Below are 25720 nucleotides of genomic sequence, written 5' to 3' on the forward strand. Positions count from 1 at the left end.
AAATAATTTATAAGTAGATTTTTTATAGTAAACATTTTTCTTAATCATTTGGATATATAACTTGATATATAAAGAAGATTTACTAGATGATGTTTTGTAATAGTAATAATCTTTCTCCCCCTTTTTTACAACTTCATTTTAGTTTCCTTAGGGCCGGACATGAAACATGGAAAGAGAACCTTCAAATTTATAGTAATTTATAATGCTATGTTAACTGTAATTGTATGGCTTAAACAAAAGCATAACATATGTCAATATAATTATAATAGGTAATATGGTATGTATATTGCTTTATGTATTGAAGGGCTAAGCCTAGTATATGTGGTTATGATCATAATTATTGAGGGCTTATTATGTGCTGGGTCTGGAAGGGTAGGATTATGTATCTAAGAGGAATAAAATGAAATGTCAGATAAGTTTCTTGACCTCCAGGAATTTTCATTCTAGTGAGTGGTGACAAGACATGTCAGCATGAAAGATAAATAGTGATACAATATAAGGATAATAGGTAATATTGAAGTTCAGAGAAGGGGCAGAATAGATTGGACCAACTTGAGATGTCTCATAGAAGAAGTAGGATTTGAGTTGACTACGGAGAGAGATTGAAGGGCTTCTAGACTTAGAAAAGAACAGAAAGAAAAAGCACAGAATATGGAAGGCAGATATTGCAGTGAAAATAATTTCAGTACAAATCTGACTCTACCATTTATCAGGTGTGTGACCTACTTTCTGACTTGGTTATAGGCTCATTTGTCAGACTGATAAAAGATTATTGACCTTAAATCTGTTTTGGGGATTTAATAAAATAAAGGTATGAAACAGCTATCATAATGCCTGGAATATACAGTAGTCCCCTTTATCCATGGGTCACTTTCCATGGTTCTAGTTAGCTGCCGTCAACCATGGTCTGGAAGCAGATGATTCTTCTGATGTACAGTAGTAGCACAACTATATGTCACAGTGCTTACTTCATGTTTCTCACTTCATCTCATTAGGTAGGCATTTTATCATCTCACATCACTGCAAGAAGAGTAAATACATTATAAAATACTTTGAGAAAAGGAGATTGGTCGCATAACTTTTATAACAGTATATTGTTATAATTATCCAATTTTACTATTAGTTATTGTTGTTAATCTCTTACTGTGCCAAATTTATAAATTAAATTTTATTACATGTGTGTATATGTAGAAAAAAACATAGCATATATAAGGCTCAGTACTATCTGTGGTTTCAGACACCCACTTGGAACTAGGAGCCTTGGAACACATCCCCCACAGATAAGGGGGTTACTCTGGTAGGTGCCAGGAAGAAAATGAATTATCTTTACCTTTTCTTTTCTGAGAAGAATGATAATGACATATTCCAGGAACAACGGATAGATGAACTTGACAGTAAAGAAGTAAGAGGAAGTCATTTTAAATAAAGAAGAGGATCAGGTTATGTATAGCCTTGGATACCAAGCTAAAGAACTTAGAGTTGATTCTAGGTGCAGTGGGAAGTCTATGTAGGTTTTTGAGGTGTTATATGATATGAAGAAATTAGCATTTGGAAATACATAGGATAGTCTGGAGGAGGGCAAGATGCGAGGGGGAGAAATAACATTTTAATTTAAATTGTGTGTTTTCCTCATATGTTAACATAGCTTTAATAAGCAGAGTCTTAGCCATGAGAGATTACAGAGGACCTGACTGCCGATACCTGAATTTCACTAAAGGAGAAGAGATATCCGTTTATGTTAAACTTGCAGGAGACAGGGAAGATCTATGGGCAGGAAGTGTAAGTATCTAGTCTTAAAAATTAAATGTAGAATAAATGACTAGCTTGTACAGAATACCTGTTTTTCATCTCTAAAGGAACTTTAATAATTTTAAAGCACTTTACATATGTAGTATATATGTGATATATATTAAAAACCATTAACATATTTTTAAAATACTTATTTATTTGAGAGAGAGAAAGAGAGTGAGAGAGTGCATGCATCAGTTGGGGGAGGGACAGAGGGAAAGAACATCAAGCAGACTCCCCACTGAGTGCAGAGTGCCACGTGTGGGCTTAATCTCATGACGCTGAGATCATGTTCTGAGCCGAAATCAGGAGTCAGATGCTTAACTGACTGAGCCACCTAGGCACTCTATCCTTAACACATTTAAACAAACAAAAAATGGTCATATTCAGTCTTAGTTCCAGAATTTCTTTAAATGTAGTATTTGGGGAAGGCATCCTGGTTGAGACAGAGAACTAGGATTGTCTTGAATTTACTTTTACATAGCATGCATAGTTTTTGAAGTTAAGTTTTATATTTACTTGGAGAATAAAATTACTTTAGAGGAGCTGGTGGAGATTATGGGAGGTCTAGGCAACATCAGTGATACCATGGTGCTGCCAATGGCTAAGTTTAAGAGAGACTTAGAAGTTTCAGTTAATTAAAAGAAAAACATGTCTTTCTGAGCAAATAAAGGACAGCTTTTTTAAAAGATTATATTTATTTGAGAGAGAGCACACACAAGCAGGGGGCGGAGTGCAGAAACAGACTCTCTGTGGAGCAGGAAGCCCAATGTGGGGCTCAATCCCAAGACCCTGAGATCATGACTTGAGCTGAAAGCAGACAGACACTTAACTGAGTAAGCCACCCAGGCACCCCAAGGATGGAGTTCTTATTGAAGAGATCTCGGAGAGATGCGTAGCCTAGAGAAGCAAGGTATATGAATTTTTCATGAAAAACAACAATAACAACAACAACTGGGAGAATCTTTTATTTGACCCCCAAATCCTATTATACTGAAATTCCTAGAAGCCTGAATAATCTCTCTAGGAAAATTAATGATAAATGTTTTTAGTTGGCAACACACTTGTATCTTTGATTCTATCATTATGCTTTATAATGAAAAGATGCTATAAGCAATTTTACTCCCAAACTGAACGAGTATGACCAATCTGATGCATACATCATTTCCATATTGAACGCACAAAAGATTTTTCTGTTGGGTAACCTCCATGATCCCTATTTGAAGGAGCAGATTCTGTTTGGACATATCCTGCTCTTTAGCATCAGGGTCTGTACAACTGAACCCCTGACTGTCAATGGCCAGAAATATTTGGCTTCTGTAGTTCCCAAGATTCTTTACTGCTTATGGTCTCTTAAATATGCTGGTGTATATCTTTGAACACATTAGAGGCAAACAATGCAGCTTTAAGAAAAATGACATGGTAGGAAAAGAAAGCATTCTTTTTTGTTTACCAAGTGTGAAAATGATAGTTCCATACAGAAGCAGCATATAATGTGTGGAACCAGCGTGACGTTTCAAGCATATTTAGTTTTGTACACTAGGTGTTTAGTCCAGGCAAGCAGCTGTTTAAGAAACCACACTGTAGAATTTACCCACAGACTATGAATTTCCAAATAGCTGCAGCAACTATAGAGCTAGAAGAATCATAGTTAAGGTGTAATGGCCCTGGATCAAAGGACTTTGCCAGGGATAGAAAATGGACTGAAATTTTCACTCTCAGGGACACCCTATTTGTACTTAAACTGGATTGAGAAGATCCCTATTACTGAGGTAGCCCCAGAAAAGTTGAATGGAGACAGATTCTCCCAGGAGGACTTACAGATCTTTGCTGTTTTGATGAAGCCATCTTGGCTCTTCAGAGTTTAAACCTCTTACTTGATTTTGATATCCTGAAAATGCTGAATATGTCACAGCTCTGTCTAGCTTGGCTACAGTCACCATTCCTTTGCCTTTTGCTATCCTAGGTTTACAGTGTAAATCTGTGGTCCACCTGGATAAGGAAGGTCCCTGGCAAACATAGAAAGGAAGAAAATCAGTATTGATATGGCTTTCCCTCAGAAGTTTGAAAAAGTGGCATTTTACAACTTGGCTCTTTGTTCCCTCAAAATAATGCTATTCTTTGGAATAAGGGGTACCTGGCCAGCTCAGTCTGTAGAGCGTAAGACTCTGGGTCTTTGGGGTTGTAAGTTTGAGCCCCATGTTGGGTGTAGAGATTTTTAAAAATAAAATCTTTTCTTTTTTTCAAAAAAAGAATGTGATTTCACTCACTTTCCTTTAGATGGCAAGTGAAAGCTAATTATATTTGTGATTTGTGATAGATGAAAGCCAAGGATATAGGGCAAAATTAGTGTTATTATGGCTTTGATCACTCTTCCTTGCTAATCTTTATTCTTCATATTGGTAGAAAGGAAAGGACTTTGGATACTTTCCCAGAGATGCAGTCCAGATTGAAGAGGTATTCATATCTGAGGAAGTTCAGATATCAACTAAAGTGAGTATTAATAACATTTCAGTTGTTAATTAAACTTAAATTTTCTTGGCTAAAATAGTTTTCTGTAGTATTATAAATGTCCATTGGTTAAGTATCTTGTATAGTGAAGACATAAATAATTGGTCTGAAAAAAAAATTGGTCTGAGAACTCACTCTAGGAGTAGTTTGAGTATGTGAATAAAATTAGGTAAGACAAGGTTGATGACAGGCATATTGCTTTCTGAAAAATTTACAGTAGTAGAGTGTAGTGGTTATGAGCATCATGGATTCTGGACTGAGCTCAAAGTCTGACTGTGACCTTATGTGCCTTAATTTTCTAATCTGTAAAATGAGGATGATGATTATAATACAGTGCTACTTCATAAATTTATTGGGAAAAGATGAACATATGTAAAGTATATAGAATAGCACTTAGTAGGTGCTATAGAAGTATTAGATATTATTACTAAGGTTATTATCCTACTGGGACAAAATTTATTTCCCATCACTCTTTTCAGGTCTCATATCTGTACAACTTCTTTTTCTGTTGAATTTTAAGTAAGCTTGATAATATTGGGTTTGATAATGTTGGGCTTGATAATGAGAAAAGGAATCAGAAGATGACTTTTCAATATGTAAGTTTGATTAGCCCATTTAATTCAAATTCCAGGTCAAGGCAACTTACCTTAAAAAAAGGTCAATAAAAAGTGAATCAGCCTAGTCAAACAAACTATTATCTGGCTCTTTTCCAGCATAAATTCTGAGATTAACAGTTAATTTAATGTATAATTATTGATCCTGTAAGTTTATCTCCAAAATATAACTGGAATATATTGTCTTCACTCTCCCCATAGCCCAACCTCATAATCTTTTGATTAGAATACTGCAATACTGGTCTCCTGGCCCCTAGTTTTGTCCTCTTCCAATTTATTCTCCAAACAGCAATGGATCTCATAGGAACAAAACTAAAACAAACAAACAATTCAGTTGTCATTCCTTTGGCTTAAAGCCTGTTAATGGATTTCCAATGAACCTAGAATCAAGCCCTGATTCCTTACCCTGGCTCTACACGATCTGCGCTCCTGTCCCCAACCTCCATCTCAATGACCCTCTCTTATACTGCTCTCCCCTCACTCACTATGCTCCTGGACAACACTCGCCTACTGACTGTTCTTAGAACATGCAAAACATTTTCCCAGCCCAGAAACCCAAACAGGCTTTGCCCTGTGGTTCAAATGCTTTCTCCACGTTCTTCACTTAGCTAGTCCCTTCTTATCCTTTACATCGCTCTTATCTTTTACATCGCCCATAAACATTGGTGCCACACAGAGGCCTTCCATGATGATTCTTGTGGAATTACTGCATCTTTTGATTAAGATGCAGTAATTAACAGATTAACAGATTCCTGTTTATTTCCTCCATTGCACTTATCACAATTCATCATTACCTTTTTCTTTTTGTTTACTATAGAATTTCAGCACCTAGCACAGTGCACAGCACATAGTAAGCACATACTTACCATGTAAAATGTAAGCCCTACATTTTTAGGTCAAGTTCCCTGGGAAACAGACTCTGAGGTGGACCTTTGCACCCAAGAGGTTTACTGGGGAGTACTCATAGGAATAACACCTGTGAGGGAGCAAAAGAAGAAGCAAAATTGGGCAGAGAAGTTGAACTGTGATGCAGTTGCAACAAAAGTCTCAGTTGATTCCATAAGGAACTCTGAATCTGGGATGGCCTTTCAGAGTTGCCTTGAATAGAGGCAAGGCATTAGTGGCTTACCTGGGGTAGTGTAACTTGGGGTAGGTTAGGCTAGTGGTAACAGAGAGTTACTATTAGTTACTAATAGTAACAGAGTTACTATTCTAAGCACATCATTCATTTAATCTTCACAACACAACACCCCTATAAGGTGGGTACTGTCATTATCCTTATTTTACAGATGAGACTGAGGCATAGAAAGGACATATAATTCAACCAAGTTCATAGAGCTAGTAAGTGGCAGGGTCAGGACTTAAACTTAGACAATTGGCTCCAGAGTCTGTTCTCAATTACCTACTATACTGCAGTCCCCAAAACATTGTAAAATTTCAATTTTGAAGTTTACTTTTTAAAAATTCTGAACTTTATTCTCATTTCATAATGATCATATCCAAAAAACAGCACAGATCACTGTTTCATACCTTCAGATTAAAAAATAACAACCTTGGGGCACCTGCCGGGCTCAGTTGGTAGAACATGCAACTCTTGATCTCCAGGACATAAGTTCAAGCCCCACATTGGGTATGAAGCCTACTTAAAATGAAATTTAAAAAAAATATTAACTTCACCATTTTTCTTCTTGAAGATCTGGTTGTTCTGAGATGAACAAGAGGATTCCCCACCACAGTTGACTCTATACAATAAAAGAAGTTTAAATGTTGTAGTGCAAATTTTAACAAGGCCTTCATGATTTAGAGTCTCTGGGCTGTCTGAGCTGTCTCCATGTGCTGTGAAATGCCCCTCTCTCAATTCACCAAACAGCTGCATGTGTCTGTTCAATGCACTCTTAAAAAAAGCAAGATTTTGTGGACATGTATGCCTTTTCATCAAGAGTTTATTTTCAGGATATACTCAAAGCTTGAATTTTCACTTAGATTAATATCATTGACCCTGAGTTAGTTGTGATATAAATATTGGAGATTAGGAGATCTGGTTTTAGTTTTTGTTGTGCTGTTAAGCTAGTTGTATGGTCTTGGGAAAATCAGTCATCTGTTTTAAATGATTTAGGGAGAAACAAGGAATTTTAGTATATTTAGTATATTTAGAATCAATTTTTTTCTTATAGGAATCTGATTTTCTTTGTCTTCTTGGAGTAAGTTATTCATTTGAAAATGAAGACAGTGAATTAAGCAATGATGATGGCAAAAATATACATCCATATGAAGAAGATAAGGACCAAAAATCTAGTGTATATGACAGTGATTTTCAGACAGAATCTGGATTTTATTCACCTTCTGAAAGTACTTGGTTTGAAGATCAATTTCCAGCATCAGAGGCTCCTGAAGATATCAGAAGTACTACTGAATCAAAAGAGTGGGAAGGAGTAGAAGCTGGAAGTATGGAAGAGGATTCTGTTCCAGAAGTGGATCATATCCTGCCATCCTCAACTGTGTCTGAAGTGAAAGGATGGTTTGGATTCGGAAGGGAACAAGCTGAAGGAAAGACTTTTGAATCAGTTATTGAACCTCTAGAAGAAAGTTCATTTCAAAGTAGAAAAATGGCAGGAGAAGATGGGAATGACCTGGAGGAATTAAATAATGATAAACACCAAACAGAACAAAAGCAAGAACCTGAACTGGAATTCTATTCATTGCCAAAGAAACAATCTGAAGTAGATTCTGAATCAGAGAACATTATCAGTCCTCAAGCCACTGGCTGGTTTGGGGGTAGTTTTAAAAGTTATTTAGGTTTTGGAGATGAGAATAGAGGGCTTGAATTATTGCCTAAAGAAAGCAATCCACCACTACAAGATGTTCTTGATTCTATATCATCTGAGGAAGAACCCACAGTTCCATGCACAGAAATATCAACAGAAAAAGAAGACATAATTGCCAATGATACCTCAATTCTCAGGCCAAGTTGGTTTGATTTTGGTTTTGGTATGCTAGGCTTTGTATACACCAATGAACATAAAATTGTATCAGATGATGGAAAAAGTGAAGAAGGAGGTGGAGGAGATAAACACGAACATCCTCCAACAAGTAAATTTGACCCTGATACGGAACAAGAAATAAAAACAATAAAAAGTATGGAAACTGAAGATCAAGTAGACACAGAAAGAGTCTTAGAGAACACGGATGATTTTGATACCTTACCATATTTTAAAAAGTTCCTATATAATTTTGACAACCCCTGGAACTTCCAGGACATTTCAAAGGAGACAGAATTGCCATTTTCTAAACAGATACAGGATGAAGAAAATGTAATTGAAAATGATGAAACAGAAGAATTTTCAGCTGAAAATTATCACACAGGTAATATGAAACTTATAATGTTGAAAGGCAGATACAGTCAGGTTGGTATAAAATATTTATAATATAATTTGTTTTTAAAATATAATTAATTCTTATAAGTACAAATTGGATGAAAAAGTCCAGAAATCCATGTTTCTCAAAATATTCAATAATCAACAACATTATCAATTATCCTTTTAATATTTTCTGGTTTACTGTGGGACTTAGATCTTAATATAATGAAATACCAAGGGAGAAAGAATGATTGGAGATACATATATGTTCCAAGAAGATCTTAAGGTATTTTACAATAAATTCTTATTTTTTTCCAAAATAGTATAGTAAATAGGTTTAAAAATATAAATAGTACTAAGGCTTTTTTTTTTTCCTTTTTAAACAAAAGTAGTTTCTGTTCCCTCTGTCCATTTCTACTCTCACCTCTGTCCTAGGGACAGTAATTTCTTTCTTTTTTTTTTTTAAGTAAATTTCTTTAGTATTTATGTCTATTTTCTAAATAAAACCTTTATATTGTCCTGCTTTGATTAATCTATATTAGATGATGTCCATTGACTTTCTTTTTTGGTAAATGAGGATTTCTTTCTGCTCATTTACATTAACTTTTTAGCTCATTAACACCTTCCCAATATAACTATATTTGAATAGTTTTCTCTCAATACTGGGAGCTTAACAGTAGGCAATGAAGAGGGCAGAGTATCAGAAGATATTACTAGATCTAGATGTCTAGGTGTCTAGCAATTCCTACGATTAAAAACAAGTGGATTTTATTTTATTTTTAAAAATATTTTATTTATTTATTCATGAAAGACACAGAGAGAGAGAGAGAGGCAGAGACATAGGCAGAGAGAAGCAGGCTCCATGCAGGGAGCCTGACGTGGGACTCGATCCCAAGTCTCCAGGATCACACCCGGAGCCAAAGGCAGGCGCCCAACTGCTGAGCCACCCGGGGAATCCCCATGTGGATTTTATTTTAAGTAAAGAATTATATAACATGATTTTCCCACATCTCTATTCTGATGTCTCTCTGATGGACAGATTAGAAACTCTGCAAATACTGGCCAATAATACAGGAACAATTGAACCCTAGAATGACAGAGAGCCTTTTATTAGAAGAGATCAACAATGTTGCAAACTCAGATGCAACCACATTTATTTCCATCAGAAAAGGCTGATTTGCTTGAATTTCCAGAAGAACTATATACCATTTCTTAAGTCTCCAAAATGTGAGCTCTTTACTTAATTAATATCCTTAACCAGAATGTAGACTTAGATTCTCACCCTTTTCTAAAGGAGGAAGGTGTAGGTGTGATGCTTTTGAATGACTAAAAATATTAAAGTCCTAGATTATCAAAGGCTAAAGAGGAAATTATTTTGTCCTACATGTGTTAGATCCTAAAGGGATATTTGCAAAAAAGCAGATAAAAGGAGTAAATAACTGAGACTAAAATAAAGCAGAACAATAACAGATCCAGAAATAGAGAAGACTCAAAATATAGATATATGAAAATATTTTAGAGCGTATGTATAGAAACTCAAGGGCATCCTGAATATCACTTGATATTTATTATTAGTAGAATTTATTTAGTAGAATTTATTATTTCATAGAGTGATGCTAAGAGAATTTCTAAATATGAAAACTTGGAGAGGGGCCCCCTAAGTGGCTCAGTTAGTTGGGCGTCTGCCTTCAGTTCAGGTCATGATTTCAGGGTCCTGGGATAGAGTCCCACATCACATCCATCTCCCTGCTCAGTGGGGAGCCTGCTTCTCCTTCTCCCTCTGACAACCCCCTGTGTGTGTTCTCTGACTCTCTCTCTCTCTGTCAAATAAATAAATAAAATCTTTAAAAAAAAGAAAACTTGGAGAACAATCAAATGAGAATAAGGCATTTATGGAATTATAACTAGTTTTGAGGGACTTTCATGAAAACATTTGGAAATTCCTATAAGTTTCTAAAAAAAGATAATGCCATTCTATATACACAAAGTAGATTATTCCAAAATATTATGATATTAATTAAATGGAAAATAACCTGGGGTCATGTAAAATTTGTTTTTAAAAAGGAATACTAAGGAATTCATATAAAGCCACAGGCCCTATTTTTTGGTTATTGGAGAAATAGGTACAACAGCCAAAATTTTCAGATAATTTCAACAACTCTTTTAGGAAATACCAAATGAAAATTTGCCTTAATCAGAAAGAATGCATAAAAAAAGAATTACTGATCTTAAATCAATACTTATGAAAGGCTGAGACCTGAAATAACCAGATTTAAAGAAACAATAATATACTGACATAGGTCTTTACAAAACAGATAAATTAGGGAACAATTATTTATATTATAAATAATTTTTTTAAAATTTTTATTTATTTATGATAGTCACAGAGAGAGAGAGAGAGGCAGAGACACAGGCAGAGGGAGAAGCAGGCTCCATGCACCGGGAGCCCGACGTGGGATTCGATTCCGTGTCTCCAGGATGGAGCCCTGGGCCAAAGGCAAGCGCCAAACCGCTGCACCACCCAGGGATCCCTATTTATATTATAATATTAGTAACTATTTTACAAAATACTCCAATTGAACTTATTTAAATAATGAGTTTCCCAAGTACAGTTAAATATGAAAAGTTCTTCATTATTTTATTTGACTTAAAATTCTGTTTATTATAAACAATTATAAGAAAGGCATATCTGTATCTCACGTAAATCTTAAAGCTCAGGTTTAAGTCATGTGAAAATAATACCCTGAAATTAATTTAATTAGTTAATTAATTATAGAAATGCTATAGGAAGTATCTATTTTTCTTAACAAATGTATTTATTTTATTATTTATTTATTTAAAAAGAGTTTATTTATTTATTCATGAGAGACAGAGAGAGAGAGGTAGCGACATAGGCAGAGGGAGAAGCAGGCTCCATGCAGGAAGCCTGATGTGGGACTCAGTCCTGGGACTCTGGGATCATGCTTTTAGCCAAAGGCAGATAGATGCTCAACTGCTGAGCAACCCAGCATCCCCAGACGTATTTATTTTAAATGCAGTTAAAACACTATTTTATTTTATGTTTTGAAAGATTTTATTTATTTATTTGATACTGAGAGAGAGACAGAGCATGAGATGGGGGGATAGGACAAAGGGAGAGAAGGAGAAGCAGCACCCCTGCTGAGTGTGAAGCCTGACATGGGCTCTTTCCCAGGACCCTGGGATCATGACCTGAGCTGAAGGCAGATGGTTAACTGACTGATCCACCCAGGAACCCCCAGTTAAAACAATATTTTAAAAAGAGTTCAGCTACATAAATGTTTAAGTGTAATTAATAATATAATTAAATTTTTTCCCTAATGCCATTAAACAATGTTGTAGATCACTATTTGAGTCCTGTGTTTACAATAGTCTCATTGTATTTAGACTCCTGAGTTGATTGCTCCTTTTTTTTTTTAAGATTTTGTTTTTGAGATTTTATTTATTTATTTTAGAGAGAGAGAGAAAGAGTACGCATGAGTAGAGCGGGGACCAGAGAATGAGAGAGAAGGAGATAATCTCCAGCAGACTGCACTGGGCACAGGGTCCACCTCCAGACTTGATCCCACAACTCTGAGATGAAGACCTGAGCTGAAACCAAGAATCAGATCCTTAGCCAACTGAGCCACCCAGGGACCCCTCATTTGCTCATTTTTAACTTTTATGTCCACAGGTGGCATTATTAAATTGCTGATATGTGTTTGCTTACTTGAGACTTTTACCTTTTGAACAATGCTAAATAAGTGACAGTATCAAAATGCTATGTTAAATTCATAATTGAAAGCGCAAAATTAGACACTAAATAATTCTCTTACTAATCTTTAATACTGCTTTTCAGAACTGCACTGATATTTTCCTATCATTGTCTTAAAAAGTAACTGAGAAGTAAATTCCACAGTTTACCTGAATTCTATACTTCAGGTGAGGACTGGTTAGAATCATTTTTCTCCTTTAACTCTAATTAGTTAGTTCAATCAAATGATCAGTTTAAACTGTGTTTGAAAATTGAATTATCTGGGATGCCTGGGTGGCTCAGCGGTTGAGCATCTGCCTTCGGCTCAGGGCCTGATCCCAGGATCTGGAATTGAGTCCCACATTGGGCTCCCTGCGAGTAGCCTGCTTCTCCCTCTGCCTGTGTCTCTGTGCCTCTCTTTCTGTGTCCCTCATGAATAAGTAAATCTTAAAAAAAAAAAAAAAAGAAAATTGAATTATCTTAAAATAAATGGCTATTTGATATGGTATGCACATGGATATATGTTCCAACAATATAAATGTGGGAAATTTTGACTTAGGTTTCAAGTTATAATTTTTTTCAATTAATTTTGGGGAAGGATAATCCTTTTAATTTAATTTAATTTTTTAGGATTTTATTTATTTGAGAGAGGGAGAGAACACAAGCAGGGGATAGGGGCAGAGGAAGAGGGAGGAGCAGACTCCACTCAGCAGGGAACCCAACTAAAGGATGGATCCTAGGATCCCAAGGTCATGACCTGAGCCAAAGTCAGATGCTTAATGGACTAAGCCCCCCAGGCATCCCAGATAATCCTTTTTAAATGAAGATTCTCAAAAGATATGCATATATATTTTCATTCTAATTTGAACTCAGGTATATTATCATTTAAAGGTATAAATCATTAAAAAATTTAATATGTAGCAAAAAATCAGAAAAATCAGGAATATTTTATTTAAATCTCTATCAGCCTTGTTACACTGAAATGCAAAATAAAACTTATATTTTCCCTAATGATCATATGATCATTTGGATAATATAAGATTTTTCTCTGCCCGTACAGATTTATGACTTCTGTAAAAAAAAGCAGTGATAAGATTTATAATTTCTTGAGTTCCTTCTCAGAAATTTATGGCACTTATTGAAGCGATATGTGAATCCATGAGATCACCAAATTAAAGGAAACGTGTAATTTTGCCTTTGCCAGACATCATAGCATAAGAATAAAATCCAAAATACAATTTTATTATTGATTTTAATCTGACTTCTCAGCACAACCTTATGTTGTTATTGGGTCTGAATGAGAAAATAAGCATATACTTGTGCATACTTATGGAGGCACATTTTTTACTAACAGTTGAATGAGGATATCTTGAAATTTTTTACTTTCATATTCTACTTAAAATATCTTTTCTATTGAGCCAACATAAACACAAAATGTTATTTTAATACTGTCAATCTTCACTTAATTGCTAAAATAACTTAAATATGTAAAGAATATAGTTTGAACTTATATTATCTATATTTGTTTTATACAACACACTCTAGTAAATTAGTAAAGAACACACTTAAAAATATAAAACATCCTATAATTACTAGCCAATGAGGATTCTTCTCAATCATTCAACATTTTTGCTTGATATAAAAGAGGTATCCGATTTTAGGATTTAAAAAGCTTCTACTTATTCATCATTTCTTCTAATTTATCCACTGGATAATATGATATATATAATAATACACTGGAGATGGGATGAAGGGGGAAACAATGATTGACTTTGAAATGAACAAAACTGCAAGAGGGTAGGAAAAGTACAATACCTCACATTTGATTGCTACCCTGTCATTTTCAAATTTGTTTCAAATATACTAAGACCATGGGTATCTTTCTTTGTGAATGGTTAATATAATTTCTTTGGTAGTGGATGGTTCTTCCTTTTTGGAGCAATCTCATTTCAAGTTTGAGAGAGAGGGCACCTGGGTGCCTAGGTCAGTTAAGCATCTGACCTCAGCTTGGGTCATGATCTAAGGGTCCTGGGATTGAGCCCCATGTCAGGCTTCACACTCAGCGAGGAATCTGCTTCTTTCTCCTCCCTCTCCCACTCCCCACTCCCATGTGTATGTGCTCTTTCTAATATAAATAGATAAAATATCTTTTAAAAAGTCTGAGTGATAATGAGTTTTATACTTAATAGTACATACTGGCAAATATGTGTTGTAGATATGCATGATCCAGTGGCCTACACTGCATAACGTGCAAATTAACTGCTGTAAGTTTTAATATCATCTTTCTTTTTTTTAATATTTTTTTCTTTATTTATTTATGATAGTCACACAGAGAGAGAGAGAGAGAGAGAGAGAGGCAGAGACACAGGCAGAGGGAGAAGCAGGCTCCATGCACCGGGAGCCCTATGTGGGATTCGATCCCGGGTATCCAGGATCGTGCCCTGGGCCAAAGGCAGGCGCCAAACCGCTGCGCCACCCAGGGATCCCTCATTGCTTTATTTTGTTAATTGCTATGCTTATGAATCAATTTGTGTTTTATGCCCCTCTAGAGCAAGTCTTGTGTTAAAAGCCCAGTGTGACAGTATCATGATGTAGTACTGTCTTACTGTTTTTTTTTAAATAAATCCTTCTGTACAGAAAAGGATTCATACTAAGATACTTTAAATAATATTGGTCATTTTGACTTTTCTGGTTCTCTAACAGATAAAGTAAGAAAAATCTATCTTACCAATTTTCTTGAATGGCAGGGATATATATTTTTGCAATTGCAGTTAAATATTATACTTTCTTAGGTAATAAATATATCTAAGAGGAATCCTATGGAGAACTATTTAATGTCTTACCCTTAGTTATAAGCTTATAACAACAACAAAAGAGACAACAATGGAGTTGTCTACGTTATATATTTTTTTTAAATAGGGTTTTTTTTTTTAAGATTTTATTTATTTATTAATGAGAGACAGAGAGAGAGAGAGAGGCAGAGACACAGGCAGAGAGAGAGGCAGGCTCCATGCAGGGAGCCTGACATAGGACTCGATCCCGGGTCTCTAGGATCACACCCTGGGCTGAAGGTGGCGCTAAACCGCTGAGCCACCAGGGCCGCCCCTAAAAAATAGTTTTTAGGACAAAAAAGCAATCTAGTTTTAAAAACTTTTCCTTGGTAAAAGAATAAAGAAAAGAGGGATCCCTGGGTGGCGCAGCGGTTTGGCGCCTGCCTTTGGCCCAGGGCGCGATCCTGGAGACCCGGGATCGAATCCCACGTCGGGCTCCCGGTGCATGGAGCCTGCTTCTCCCTCTGCCTGTGTCTCTGCCTCTCTCTCTCTCTCTGTGTGACTGTCATAAAAAAAAAAAAAAAATAAAGAAAAGACATTGTGGTAGGCTGAATAATGACCATTCAAAGATGTTCATGTCTTAATTCCCAGACTCTGTGACTATGTTACTTGACATGACAAAAATGACCTGGCATATGTGATTAAATTAATCATCCTGAGATGTAGAGATTGTCCTAGTGGGACCAATATTATCACAAGGTTTGTTAAAAGTGGAAGAAAGAGGGTCAGAGCAAGGGATAGGTTAGAAGATGCTGTAGCGCTATCTTTGAAAATGAAAGAAGGGGCCATGAGTTAAGGGATGCAGGTAGCCTCTGGAAGGTAGAAAAGGCAAGGAAATAGATTCTCCTCTAGAGCCTAAGGAAGAAACACAACCTTGTCAACACCTTGGTTTTAGGACTTTTGATCTCCAGAGCACTAAGAGAATATGTTTATATTGTTTAAGTCACTAAGTGTGTGGCAATTTATTATGTTAACAGTAGGAATGAATGCAGGTTGCAATTTATGTTTTAGTGAATTCTTTCCATAAAGAAGTGTCACAATGACCACAAAAATTCAAAGAATGGCCTGCCTAGAAAACAAAAGGGAAGCCCAGAACAAAGCAAGTATTAAAAGAACTCCAGGAACCTAGATGGCTCGGTTGAGTGTCCAACTCTTGATTTTGGCTCAGGTCATGATCTAATGGGCTGTGGGACTGAGCCCTGAATGGAGCCCCATGTGGAGCCCCATGTGGGGGATTCCCACTCAGTGAGGAATTTGCTTGAAGATTCTCTCCCTCTGCTCCTTCCCTAATGTGCATGCATGTTCTTTTTCTTTATCTCTTTAAAGTAAATAGAGAAATCTTAAAAACCCCCAAACATTTCTAATTTTATTTGCAGATATGGCTTCTAAAATAGAGTCACCCATGAGAATTCATAAAGAAGTACATTTCAAAACTCTATCTTCTAAAAATAATGGTGAAAAATCAAAAATATCACTGGATACTAAAGGATCTACTGAGGCAGAAATAGACAGATCTGTGGAAAATACCCTGCCAAATAGTCCAATGGTTTCACCCGATTACGTTTTGCCTTCTCAAAATTACATTGCTCAAAAAGGTAAGAAAAAATTATTTGTTCTCTAATGCAGCAATTAAGAAAGAAATTAGATTCAAAACTTATATCACATCAAGTGTTAACTTATTTTTATTGACAGAAGATGCTTCTGAGTGGCAGATTCTGAAATATTTATTTCAAATTGACATTTTTGATTTCATGAATTCTGCATTTTCATCAATTATAATCCTTACAAAAGGGGTAAGTTGAACTTTTAAATCTTTTGCAATAATTTTACCTATTTTTCTAAATATGTAGTTGAAAATGATGTTTGAGTGAATCCTCCCTATGCAAACATTACATAATATTTCTCTTTCCATAAAATCTTAACTGTAAGATTTCTCTTACATGAACATTTTGTTGCAAGGATATTGTTAAGGATTTTTTTTTTAGCCTTTAAGTTTTGTTGATCTTCAGCATTGTTTTATTTTTTCTATTTTATTCCCTTTTTTTTTTCAAATCAGGGAAAAATTATGCTAAATGGATTAACTTAGAAATAATATGAGCTAAATGGGTCTTAAGCAAATTATTAGTATCTGAATAATAGCTGTGATCTCACAGTAGTGTATTGAGAATCTTACAAAAGCAACTAATATCTCAAAATTTGACCAAGCTGTAGCCAAAATTCCAAAATCTGTCTACCTTTATTGTAAATCCTATTAAATCCTATCTCATTTATTGCAGATGAGATATTGCAAAGGACTTAGCTATAGTACTTTATGTAGAAGGCCTTTTACAATTTTTTTCCTTTTCTCATCTACTGTTAACATATAAATAATTGAAGAGGCACTTTTATCTTCTTATATTTTAAGATGAAATTTAACAGTAGCTGCTTTAAAGAGATTACTCTAGTTGAAGGACATAGGTAAAAAAAAAAAACAAAAAAAACCCAAAACAGTAATTAAAATACAGTGCTGTAGTAGCCATAGGATGCTATTAACAGACTGATCAGCCTACTGATGCCCTAGTAGACCAACTGGACGTGGTAGCTAGAGATGGTGGGGAAGTAGGGCCTGGGAAAGTGTCTCAGAGGAGATCATATTTGAGCTTACCTTGAAGGAGGAGGACTTAGACAAAGGAAGGGTCGGCATTCTAGGTTGAGGAGAGAACATTTTTAAAGGTAAAGAAGTAGGAGAGATCAAGGCATTTTTGGAGAACTATAAGCAATTCAGTCTGATTGAATATAGGATAATGAAGATTATACAGGGATTAAATCAAGAATAGCTTTGAATGTTATACTATCTTGTAGATAATGGGGCACTATTGAAGACTTTTAAGCAGGGAATAAAATGAAAAAGTTTCATTTATAAAGTGTATCTGCCAACATTATCAAATGAAGATTGAACAGGTAAAGACCAAAGGCAGGTTTGGTCAAGAAGTTAATTGCATTAGTTTAGGAAATAAATGGTGAAGGTCTAAATCAGGGTATATAAACTCAAATGAAATGAATGAAACATAGGTAAAGTTGAGAACTGTAACCAATGGAGTGTGTATGCTTTCTCCAAAGGATGTTAGCTACTATTTACCTTTAGCCTGGTTTTGCCAGATCTTTTGATATTTCAAGATAAGTTGGAAATCTGGATATTTTGTGTGAAATCTCTTAATTTTGAATGGTGGCAAACATTCAGGTTAAAAAGAAAGACAAAATGTTCTGTGGATCAAGTTTGGCCCACTAGCCACCCTATTTATTTATTTATTTATTTATTTATTTATTTATTTATTTAAATTTTTAAAAAGATTTTATTTATTTATTCATGAGAGACACACACAGAGAGAGAGGCAGAGACAGGCAGAGTGAGAAGCAGGCTCCATGCAGGGAGCCTGATGTGGGACTCAATTCCGGGTCTCCAGGATCACACACCCTGGGCTGAGGGCGGCGCTAAACCACTGAGCCATCCAGGCTACCCCTAGCCACCTAGCTGCCCCTTTATAACCTTGGTCTAATATCTGATGGTGGTTGTTAATGTATTTGGAAGGACAAACTAGATGGGTCTTTTGTAGATAGAATTCATTGGATTTAATGATTGAATGTAGCATGGAGAGGAAAATAGAAAAGTGAGGATAATTTACCAGATTTCTAGCTTGGGTGACCAGGTAGATGGTGGTGACTGTGACAAGAGTCTGTGAAAACTGGGCTTAATAACATATATCAGTTTGCTTTCAGAGGCTTCCTCTTCACTTTATTTCTTTTCAAAGGTTTCAGAGAGTTAGATATTACCTGGTAAATAAGCCCAGAGAAGTGATTAATTTACCCCGTATGATTTGGTCTTAAAGACGCTGATTAAAAACTTTACTTAGAAATCTGCTCCATCACAGGAGAAAAGAAACACTAGTAATAATTATAGAAAGTCATAATAAAACTTTCAACTACCCATGGAATTAGTTCTATACTGGTATGTCCTACTGACACATACCTCCCCTGTCAACCCTTCCCCTACAAATTGTACTTATGGAGTTACTAAATTAAAAAAATAATAATTTATTAATCAGTATGCCACATTCACCTCTCATATAAAGTGCTTATTTAATAAAGGCTATGAAGTATGTTTATTTTTGTGGACTCAGTAAATACAAACACATTTTACTTTAACCATTTTTTTTCTTTTTAAGATTTTACTTATTTATTCATGAGAGACACACAGAAAGAGAGGCAGAGATAGGCAGGCAGAGGGAGAAGCAGGCTCCATGTAGGGAGCCTGATGTGGGACTCGATCCTGGGACTCAGGGATCATGCCCTGAGCAGAAGGCAGATGCTCAACCCAAAGGCTGAGCCTCCCAGGTCCCTACTTTAACCATTTTGATTGAAACCTTTTAGACATGGGAATATTGAATTTAAATTTATGGAAATTACCTTGTGACCCTGGAAAGTCACTTATTCTGTAGGGCAGTCTCAGGTTTAAAACTCTGCTATAAGAGGTTGAGATTAGATGACATGCTGCTGGTCAAAGCTGACTTGTACATTGTTTAAAAAATTAAGAACCAGTTACTAACATTTTAAAAAGTGAGTTCATACAAAAACCTGAATTTCTGGTTTTTTTTGAAAAAGTAGAAGGCTGTAATATGTCGTCTCCCATTTCATACGGCAACAAGAAGCGCAAGGAATAGTGCTTGCATTGGATAGAAATGATTTCATCATTTCCCTACATTTATTTTACCTGCTTGGCCTTTATAGGGCTTTAAGTTCATAATGTTTGGACTAAATGTTCTGAAGAATTCCTGCCAGACCTAGAATTCTAATAATCTTAGTGTATCTACTAAGCTCCCATAATATAGGTTTGAATAGCTGCAGTAAATGGAAAATTTGAGCAATTTTCCTGTTAAATTTAGGTGAAAAATTTTCCTTTTCTTCTGCTTAAATGTTTCAGGTGATTGTTTCTATTTGGTAGTGATTTCAGCTAGATTTTGTACACAGCATAATTTTTAAAAATTATTTAAGTAATAGGAATTAATGCTACTTTCTATCTACTTTATAATTGAGGAAGCTCTTTGAGTTCTAACATTTATCTACTCTTAATTAGAATGCTTCATTTATATGTGGAACAAACAGAGGAAATTACCCAGCTCTTGTTCAACAGGTAATGCCTGATTCAGTTTGTTCTGAGAACAACTCTTACATCATTACTAGTACAGAGATGAAAGTGTGGCTCAGTATGTTTGGTTTTCTTCTAAAGGACTAGATCCTATGACCCATAACATTGCCTGTTTAATTAAATGGGTGTAACTAGTACTTACAGCTTTGCAACAGGGCCTTTCACAAGGGAAATCAGTATCTAAGTTGTGGACAAGGTTTACTGGTTAAAATGTTTCCAGTGTTCTTGGATGCTTCCTAGTAGCTGTCACTAACACACAGCATTTATTCTCCAGTTCCCTTAAAGCATGTCTACATAAGACCGCAAAATCCCATGCCTACTTGAGAACAATCTTTGGATATCTTTTTCATGGTAAAAGTCATGTATTCTATATGAATAGACTATAGAATAAAACATTCAATTTAATTTTTATCAGTTATCAAATTCAGGATATCTCTTTTCAATTGTAGATTTTTAAGAGGGTAGTAACGTGTATGATATTTTAGAAAAAAAAAAAAAAAAGCATTTAATCAGGAGTGACGGCCATGAAATTGGATCCTGTGTTGGTAGTCACAACTCCACCTTCAGCACCCCTTTACCACACAAGTGTCAAAACAGGATCACAGTCTATGTGGACCCGAAGAGTGCAGATGTATTAGAATCTGAAATCTTTCTCGAGGATATGAGGTGATTAGTAGAACTTTATTTACAAGTTAAGATATTTTAACATGAACTTTTTAAAAAATGGAATTGAAAGATCTAGAGGAAGAGGTAAGTTTCTATATGACTATTAAGTGTACAGAAGAGAAATTAGGTTTGACTTTGACACGGAGTTTAAGTGTTACCGTGTTTTTGCTACAGGGAAATCTTTTAGATTTTTAAACAATTTCATTTATTCTTTTGTCCCTAATTTATGTTTTTAGTATTTGGAATGGTGATTATTGAAAAATTGGAAAATGGCATAGACTGCCTTAGGGTGGGCAAAAGGATTTAAAAAATGTTTTAGGTTATAAATAAGTTCTGAGAGCTGAAAATGTTTCTAGAGTTTTCTGGAAATGTTCAGACATTAAGAATTTTTTTTACCAATGCTCTAATTGATACGTACATTGTTCTAAGATTCTCTGAAATTTTAAACATAAAATTTTGGTTATGCTTCTGTTTTGCCTTTGATAGGCTATTCACATAATTTAATTTCAAAACACTATCCAACGTATCAGAAGGTTGTGTAATACCTTAAAAATGGAGAATTATTAAGCAATTTCTGCTGCGTTCTGATACTGATAGTTCCTGAAACTCCTCAGGCTGATGTGGCAAATGAGAGCACTTTGAATTCCAAACAACTAGGCCCCATTTTGGTCCTGAAAATCACTTGCTGTGAACTTGGGCTTTTTTTTTTTTTTTTTTTAATTCTTTTTGGCACAATTGTTCTGTTGCTGCCAGCTTACATCAGAGAAATTTCCTATGGACTTAAGATTTTGTTCAACTATTAAGTTCTCTTGGGTGATTTGTTTAGGAAGAAGCATCTGCTGCTTCTTTTCGTGTCGCTCTGCTAAGGGCTTGTAGGAGGCCGAGTTGGTGGAGGATTATTATTGCTGGTAAGGCCGACTTAGGGGTTAACCTTTACACCCCTGTCACCCTGTCAGCTGAAGGTCTCCCACGCACAAATCCAGCCCTCCGTACTCTATTCAACAGACCTAAAAATAGGGTCCTAAGTTTAGACCGCAGGATGCTACTTTTAGCTCCCCTTCGCAGAGGAGAGCACCAGTCGCTCAGCCAGAATCCGGAGGGGCTTGCTTCATCGTTTGGGTAACTAGGAGCTCCTGGAATTAAGCCAGTGGTGCCTAGCAAGCGCCCAGGTAGTTCAGGTGTGAGTGAAGCCCTCGAAGCCCAGGGGACCGGATCGGTGTTCTCCTGCGTGGGAGAGGTTAACCATTGCCCAGACCACAGCGACCCGAGACGCCTTCCTGTCCAAAGTCCAAAGTCCGGACGCGGTTGGCAGGGCGCACGGGCACCGGCCCTGCAGGCCTTCTTTGGACGGGAATGAAGGCGGCGGCCAGTTTCCGCGGGCCGACAGCGTCCCCAGGGGTACGAGACGCAGATGCAGTCAGGGCCTGTGGGGGTGCAGACGGGGTCCCGGACAGGCTGCGAGACCGGAGCGCGGGGGGTGGGCGCTCGGCCCGGCGCCCGCCCTTGGGTCGAGAGGCCGCGCCAGGCTCCCCCGCGGGGCGGCTCGCCTGGCGGCCTCCAAGATAAGCCACGCCGCTACCTCGGCCACGGTCCGGTGCCAGGGCCCTTCTCCCCCGGGCTGTGTGGCCCACCCCGCAGCGCCCAGCGCCCAGCGCCCAGCGCGAGGCACCATTCCAGCGTCTCGGGCTCAAGCCCCTCTACTTCCAAAGTGGTTGGCTTCGCCCAGGAGAGCGCCGGCCCCTTTAAGAACGCGAGGCAAGGACACGTCGCGCGCAGAGGGAGGGGAGACTTACCGCGTCCCCGCGTCCCCGCCTCCCCGCCGCGGCCCGGCCGCAACCAAATTGAGGGGTGACGGGCGGTGAGGAGAGGGCCGGTCGCGGGCTCGCGAGGGGCGGGACTGGGCCTTCGGATCTTCAGGACCTCGAGCATAGCGAGGGGAGGCTCCCTGGGGGGGCAGCACTGGCCCCTTGAGGGCTGTCGGCGCCGATCCTCCCGCAGCCCCCCCGCAGCCGGCTCCGCAGTGGTCTGCTCCGGTTGCCGGGTGCAGGTTTGGGTTCCGGACCGAACGCGGTGTGTTCCCTGCGGGTCGCTGGGGCTCCGCCAGGCCCCGGCCGCGGCCGCTTCGGTTGGGGCAGCCTTGGCGCCATGGAGGGGCCCAGGACTGCCCCTCAGTCGTACGTGGGGCTGGTGTTGGAGGAGCTACGCAGGGTGAGTTCAGGCGCGGTCAGGGTTCCTTGGCCCCGGGGTCGCAGGCGCCTCCTGGTGGGGCGGGGGGGGGGGCGGGGGGAGCCGCCGACTTGGGCTTCGCGGTGCGAGCTGTCGGGGGCACAGGTGCTGAAGCGAGTCCTCACCTGCCCGGGGGCTCCGGCCCGTGTCCCAGGCAGGAGCCAGGTTCCTGGGCTGCGTGGATGGTTTTTGGTGTGTGTGGTACAGGGGACCTGGAGATCCGGAAGGTGAAGAGAGAATTTGCCTCAGCGGGATTTTGCAAGGGTGTGTTCAGCGTTTTCGGACTCCTCCAGCGAGTTAGCCCTACGGTCCTGTGACCCAGTCGGCTACGGGGGTCGGTGGCACGTGGCTCTCCCAACTGTGGGAAACTTGAAAAGACTGATCCTCTGAAATGAATCCCTTTGAATGATGGAACTTCTCGTTTCGTCTAAGCGTGCACGGGGAGTTGGGATTGTAATTCTGCATTTTCTTCTACTCAAGAGTGCTCTTTTGAGATACTTTACCATAAGTGAGATTGTTCTTTGCTTCTTTCTCTAGGTGCAGGTAAAAGGTCGTGCTGATGTAAAATCTGGAGATACTGAGCTCCCAGTGCTCAAAGTGTTTTTAGTTGTTTTGTTTTTTTTTTTAAAGGTCAGTTTATAACAGGTTGCATGGATTTTTCTCTCCTGAGTGTTTTTGGTGTCTTCGTTGACACGTGTAGGGTCATTTATATCTTGTGTTTTAGACTATTTGCATTAAAAATCTAAAAAGTCTTTTAAAATATTGGGGCAGTTATGATTTTTTTTGTTGTTGTTGTTGTTACCTAAATTAAAAAGGACTGTTGTCATGGTATTCAGTTGCTCAACCAAGTGTGTCTAGTGATTGTGTGTGTGTGTGTGTGCGTGTGTATGATAATTCTCTGGAGAATCTAAATGAACTGAGTTTGGGCTCCTAGTATCATGCTGTCTGGTAAGGGAGAGAAGACAAAAAAAAAAAAAAAACCAGTACAAAGTAGAAACTGATTAATTAAAAACAAAAAAAAAAAAAAAAAAGAAACTGATTAATTGCTTACCAGAGTATACGCAAAAAGTGCTGGGGAGATTGAGGAGTGGGAGAGATTACATTTTCTTGAGTATTTAGGAAAACAGAATAGCTTAAGCAGAGGGGACATAAAGAGCATTGTGTGTGCATGGAACTCGGAACTGTTTTTCTAGAATACAAAGTGGGCTCAGGGAATGAATGATGTGCAGAGATGCTTGCTGGAGACGTAAGTAGATTCCAGTTGATGTAGGTGCTGGAGAGCATTCGAAGAATTTCAGTGTTACTAGATTTTTGGTTTAACTAACTAGCTTCCTGATAGTAGCGTGTAGGTTAGATGTAAGTAAAACAGAACTAGAAATGGTGTAGGGGAGAGATGACAGAGTAGTCAAGTAGCGGTAAAGAAGAGGGTACTGAATGAGAAAAAAATATTTAGTGGTTAAGAGCAAAAATGGGTAGGATTTTGCTGATTGGATGTGAAGGATGAGAGAGAGAAGGAATCTAGAATGACTTCCAGGTTTCTGGCTATGGCAACTTATTCACTGAGATAAGGTGGAACAAGGGATGATTTCAGACTGTAACATATTTCCTGTTCATCACTAAAAGCAATAATCAAAACTTAGTTTTTTTTTTTTAATTTTATTTATTTATGATAGTCAGAGAGAGAGAGAGAGAGAGGCAGAGACACAGGCAGAGGGAGAAGCAGGCTCCATGCACCGGGAGCCCGATGTGGGATTCAATCCCGGGTCTCCAGGATCGCGCCCTGGGCCAAAGGCAGGCGCCAAACCGCTGCGCCACCCAGGGATCCCCCTCAAAACTTAGTTTTTATATGACTGTGAATGGAGAGACACATGGAGAGGGGTGGCCTAGCCAGATTTTGCAGAATTTTTTCTGTAAATGTATCTTCATATGGATGGTTTCTTTGCTAAAAAACACTTGTGTTTACCACAGGGGCCTGGGGCCTAGAATGGCACAACACTGTTCTGCTTTAAATGTTTAAAAAAAATGTCTTTTTTTTTTTAAAGATTATTTATTTATTCATTAGAGACACACAGAGGGAGAGACCTAGGCAGAGGGAGAAGCAGGTTGCCTGTGGGGAGCCCAATGTGGGACTCGAGTCCAGGACCCCAGGATCATGACCTGAGCCAAAGGCAAACACTCAACCACTGACCTACCCGTGCATTCCAAGATTAATTTTTTTTTTATTAAACTATAATTCACATAACATGAGATTCATCCTTTTTTAGTGTCCAATTCGGTGATTTTTCTTTGGATAATCACCCTATAGGTTAGCCATCACAATTCCAGAACATTTCCATCACCCCAGAAAGAAACCCTGTACTTATTAGCAGTTATTCCCAATTTTCCCCTCTCCATCCCTTGACAATTACTAATTTACTTTCTGTCTCCATGAATTTGTCAGTTCTGTATATTTCATGTAAATGGAATCATGTAATATGTAGCTATTTGTCTATGGCTTCTTTTACTTAGCATGCTTTCAAGATTCATCTCAAGTAATAGTACTTCATTCCTTTTTATGACTGAAAAATATTCCATGGTATGGATATACCACATACCACATTTTGAGTATCCATTCATAGTTCATGGACATTTGCATTGTTTTCACTTTTTTGCCTATTACGATTAATACTGCCAAGGACATACATGTATAAATTTTTTGTGAATGTTTTCAGTTCGCTTGGGTATATTCCTAGGAGTAGAATTACTGGTTCATATTTATCATATGTTTAACTTTTTGAGGAGCTGCCAAATTGTTT

The 25720-nt window shown here is 37.8% G+C and overlaps 1 protein-coding gene and 1 long non-coding RNA gene across 14 annotated transcripts in view; one reads left to right on the forward strand and one right to left on the reverse strand.

The window, feature by feature from the left end:
* The window catches only part of MIA2 (MIA SH3 domain ER export factor 2), a 90632-nt gene that overhangs the window by 1340 nt on the left and 63572 nt on the right, over positions 1-25720 (forward strand). For 3 of the 13 annotated variants that reach the window (XM_077909121.1, XM_077909123.1, XM_077909122.1), the window contains exons 2-6: positions 1646-1779; positions 4195-4281; positions 7088-8276; positions 16228-16446; positions 16544-16644. In XM_077909121.1, coding sequence (XP_077765247.1) covers positions 1646-1779; positions 4195-4281; positions 7088-8276; positions 16228-16446; positions 16544-16644 — 1730 coding nt within the window. Of the gene's footprint in view, positions 1-1645; positions 1780-4194; positions 4282-7087; positions 8277-16227; positions 16447-16543; positions 16645-19961; positions 20136-20581; positions 20784-21956; positions 22098-22624; positions 22908-25720 lie in introns of those variants that run through there. The other 10 variants (XM_077909128.1, XM_077909129.1, XM_077909134.1 and 7 more) reach the window with 8 other exon arrangements.
* Positions 784-24053, reverse strand: LOC144320498 (uncharacterized). Its single transcript, XR_013386073.1, has 5 exons — positions 23977-24053; positions 6591-6655; positions 3610-3797; positions 2622-2688; positions 784-1020 (listed from the first exon to the last, which is right to left on the reverse strand). It is a non-coding gene; the product is annotated as an uncharacterized LOC144320498 (long non-coding RNA).

This window comes from Canis aureus, chromosome 9, assembly GCF_053574225.1.
Source record: "Canis aureus isolate CA01 chromosome 9, VMU_Caureus_v.1.0, whole genome shotgun sequence".
Classification (NCBI taxonomy): domain Eukaryota; kingdom Metazoa; phylum Chordata; class Mammalia; order Carnivora; family Canidae; genus Canis; species Canis aureus.